Source organism: Lipotes vexillifer, unplaced genomic scaffold (assembly GCF_000442215.2).
Source record: "Lipotes vexillifer unplaced genomic scaffold, Lipotes_vexillifer_v1.1 scaffold695, whole genome shotgun sequence".
Taxonomy (NCBI): Eukaryota; Metazoa; Chordata; class Mammalia; order Artiodactyla; family Lipotidae; genus Lipotes; species Lipotes vexillifer.
The window spans coordinates 865,461-868,839 of NW_006798057.1; the positions used below are offsets into that span (position 1 = coordinate 865,461).

Below are 3,379 nucleotides of genomic sequence, written 5' to 3' on the forward strand. Positions count from 1 at the left end.
CCGGAGCCTGTGCTCCGCAAATGGGAGAGGCCACAACAGTGAGAGGCCCGCATAACGCAAGAAAAAAAATAAATAAATAAATAAAAAATAATAATAAAGTACGAGGGAAAGTTTGATATCTATTAACGTACTTCCATCCATAACACATAAAACCAAAGTTTCACACATCAGGAAAGGAAGAAAATTGATAATGGATTATCTACTTCATTCTCTCATTCATTCATTCACTCACTCATTCAGTTGATTACTGTTAACGGAGCATTTCTCAGCACTGGGAAGTGTCCAGGTGATCCGGATACAGTAGTCAATGAGGCTGGCTGAGAAGTGCCTGAACTCATTTATGAGCTTATGGTTTTTGTGAAGGAAAGTACATGGGCAGCTACTACTGTATTATATAAAATCTTACATATCAGAGAAGGCTAAAGAGGGCTGGTATTTTTAGATGCTTATGATTCAATTTTGCCAAACCAAGTTTTTCTCATTTATAGAGTCTGGAAATAAACTTTAAACATTTACTTACATAGGTAACAAGTAATATTCTTTATTCGAAAATGTGTTTCATTTGTATTTTCAGCTCAAATGGAAAACTGCATATTTTTTTCCTAAAGGATCTGAACCCCTCACCACACCTCCATGTATGGATTTTGGGGTGTGGGGAGGTGCACAGTAGGATAAGAAAGTCACCCCCTTCCAAGTTGGTACTGATTTGGTAGGAGCGGGGAGAGAGGCTGAATTAACATGTGTGATTATGGTCTCTCTTGTGAGTAAGAATTCCAGTGAGCAAAGAGGGGGGGCCAAGGAATAGAATGGGAGATCTGACTGCATTTAATGCCTGAATAGTTGGGAGAATAGATCAAAATTCCAGCTCAGAAATGCTTGAATAGAACCACTCTCCCAATACCTGCAAGGTTTTCCTGTCCTTGGAGGGCATGTAGCAGGTGTCAGGGTGAAGGTCAAAAGGATAGAACTGGGTCGTGGGGTTCCATGCTTTTGGAAGTGTCCCCATTATATTATTAATCTTTTGACTCTCCAGTCCCTTGGGAGTCACCCCATTTTCTCACCCCACTCTCTTGCTTGGGGAGGGCAGCTCACCCAGGAAATTCCAAGGAGGAAGTGACTGCTTTTGGGTGCACTTCTCAAGGCAGTGGACCCGGAATATCCCATAATGGAGAAGACAACAAGGTACAGTGACAAATGTGTGTCATTCTAGGACTAGTCATTGTGTCATGCTCATGCAGTTTCCTAAACACCTCTGCTCTGGGCTCCTCTGGGGCAGTAGGCCCTTGATTTATGCTCAGAATCTCCGAGCTGCAGTGGGAGGAGAGGCCATTGCAATTAGACTTTTCACGGTCCTCTTCTCTAAGCTAGACAAGCTCTGACGAAGCCAAAACTAAACAGAGAACACATGGGAATGAGCCGTAATTTTGCATCGTTAAGGAAATACTGAAAAATCTGAATTTCAGATTCTGTGATGGACCAGTATCTTTCAAGCAGAACTAATGTGTGGACAAATTTATCTTTCTTTCCTTCCCCACCCCTCAAGCCCAGATGCTAGAAAATGGAATAGGGCATTAGGTTATGAGATGGTTCAGAGCAATGGTAGATAGAACCGCGGGTAAGGATGGTTCCTGAATATTCCTTGCTGGACTGTTGTCATCAGTAGTTTATAAGATTTTGGAGTGATACGATTCCATGAGTGTTTTCCCGAGGCCAAGCCAGACACTTGTCCACACAAGGTGATTGTGCTGACATCCATTTGCTGGCATGGAAGGGCCTTTGCTCTGGAATCCCTAAAGAATCGATAATGACATTAAACTCCAAAACTTACAAATGCATTTTGTGGGGAATGCTGCTTATCTTGGAAAACAGATGGTTCTGGGATAGAAGACTCAACATCAAAGGCATAAAACATCTCAGAAAGTGCTGGATTATCTTAGAAAAGCTGACTAGTGTCTGACATCAGTTCTAGCCATCTGGCAGAGGAGGGCCTTCCTGTTCCTTGGGTCACAGTGGAAAGATGGGCTGTCAGGCTACTGAACCGAGTGTGTGCTTTGCCTCTGTGCTAATCTCTGACTCTCCTTTTAAACGTTGAAGGTCGTTAGAGGAAGCAGGAGGTGTCCAGGAAGCAGGAGGTGTCCAGTGTGACCTGACGCCTGCGGGCATGTGTCTGCGGAAGTCTGCGCTTCCCCACTTTTTATAGTAGTGCCTCCTTGCCTTGTTCTCTCTTGGATCTCCCCAGGCCAGGACTTCATGTACCACCACTAAATATATGCTCCCATCAGTAAATCTGTGCTCAGAGCATCTTATGTACAGAACACGGTGTCCCCGCGGCCGGCCTGGTGTGTGAACCTGGCTCGCCTGCTCTGACTCTGAGCTCGCGGTGCGGGGCGCAGCCAGGCCAGTGTTAATTGGGATGCTCTGTGGATTCTTTTCTGGTTTCAGGAGAGGATCAGTGGAGAAGAACTGGAGAAGAATGTTCGAGATTGCGCAGTGACAGAAGCAGCTGGGTGGCTTGCGAGAGCATATGCTGGGCTGAGCAGGAGGGGAAGGAAGCCAAGAGGACGGCGGTGGATGCCGGGCTGCCCCCAGGGTCGTGGCGGAAGCACATGCGTCCCAGCTCCTAACCCCTAACTCGCAGAGGCTGAGCTGAGTCCACTGAGAGGCTTGCCTAGGCTCCAGGGGACGTGGGTTTGAGAGCTACCTGCCACTCCATGCTCCTGTCACTGGGAGCTGGCCTCTGTCCTTGCTGTGCTGTCATTTGAGGAGCAAATGACCACACAGACCTTCCTACCTCAGGCTTGATGTGTGGGCTCAGGTGATGGGAAGCCTGAGAAGCTCCTCATTTAATCCGAAGGTGCCGTACAGGGGCAAGTAATCATTTTCCCACGCTCAGATTTCAGAAGCCCATTCGTTAAACCTAACATGGTTTCTCTTGCTCAGGATGAATTTGTAAAGACTGCACTGGAACCACATGACTACGCCTCTTTCTTCAGCACAAGGAAGCCCAGGGCTGCCCCGTGCACACTGCAGAAATCCCTCTGGGGTTTGCCCACGACAGCTCTGCTGTAACTGCGAGACCCCAGACACCAGAGGGGTTTCCAAGGAGACACGTTTCTTTCTGGAGAAGCTTCAGCCACGTCGGAAGCTCCCTGAGGTCAGGGCCAGGCTGCCTGGTGCACACCCAGGCCTCTGGCTCACGTCTGGCTGGTGCAGGAGGCGCTCAGAGTGGGCTCCAGGCGGGCGCCAGGATCGTAGCAGCACCTACTTCCCAAGGGAACCGCCGGAGGGGACTTTGGGCTGATGGCCCTTCTATAGTATTGGTCCTTCAGTGGACAGGCTTGTGCTAGTAAAGGTGACTGTAAAGGTGGCAGCCTGGCCT

At 48.2% G+C, this 3,379-nt stretch overlaps 1 protein-coding gene across 1 annotated transcript in view; it reads left to right on the forward strand.

Moving 5' to 3' along the window:
• FAM169B (Protein) overlaps positions 1–1,191 on the forward strand; it is a 34,216-nt gene extending 33,025 nt beyond the window's left edge. Inside the window, 1 exon segment of the mRNA XM_007472173.1 lies at positions 1,088–1,191. Within this exon segment, the coding sequence (XP_007472235.1) occupies positions 1,088–1,191 (104 nt within the window).
• The last annotated feature ends 2,188 nt before the right edge of the window (positions 1,192–3,379 follow it).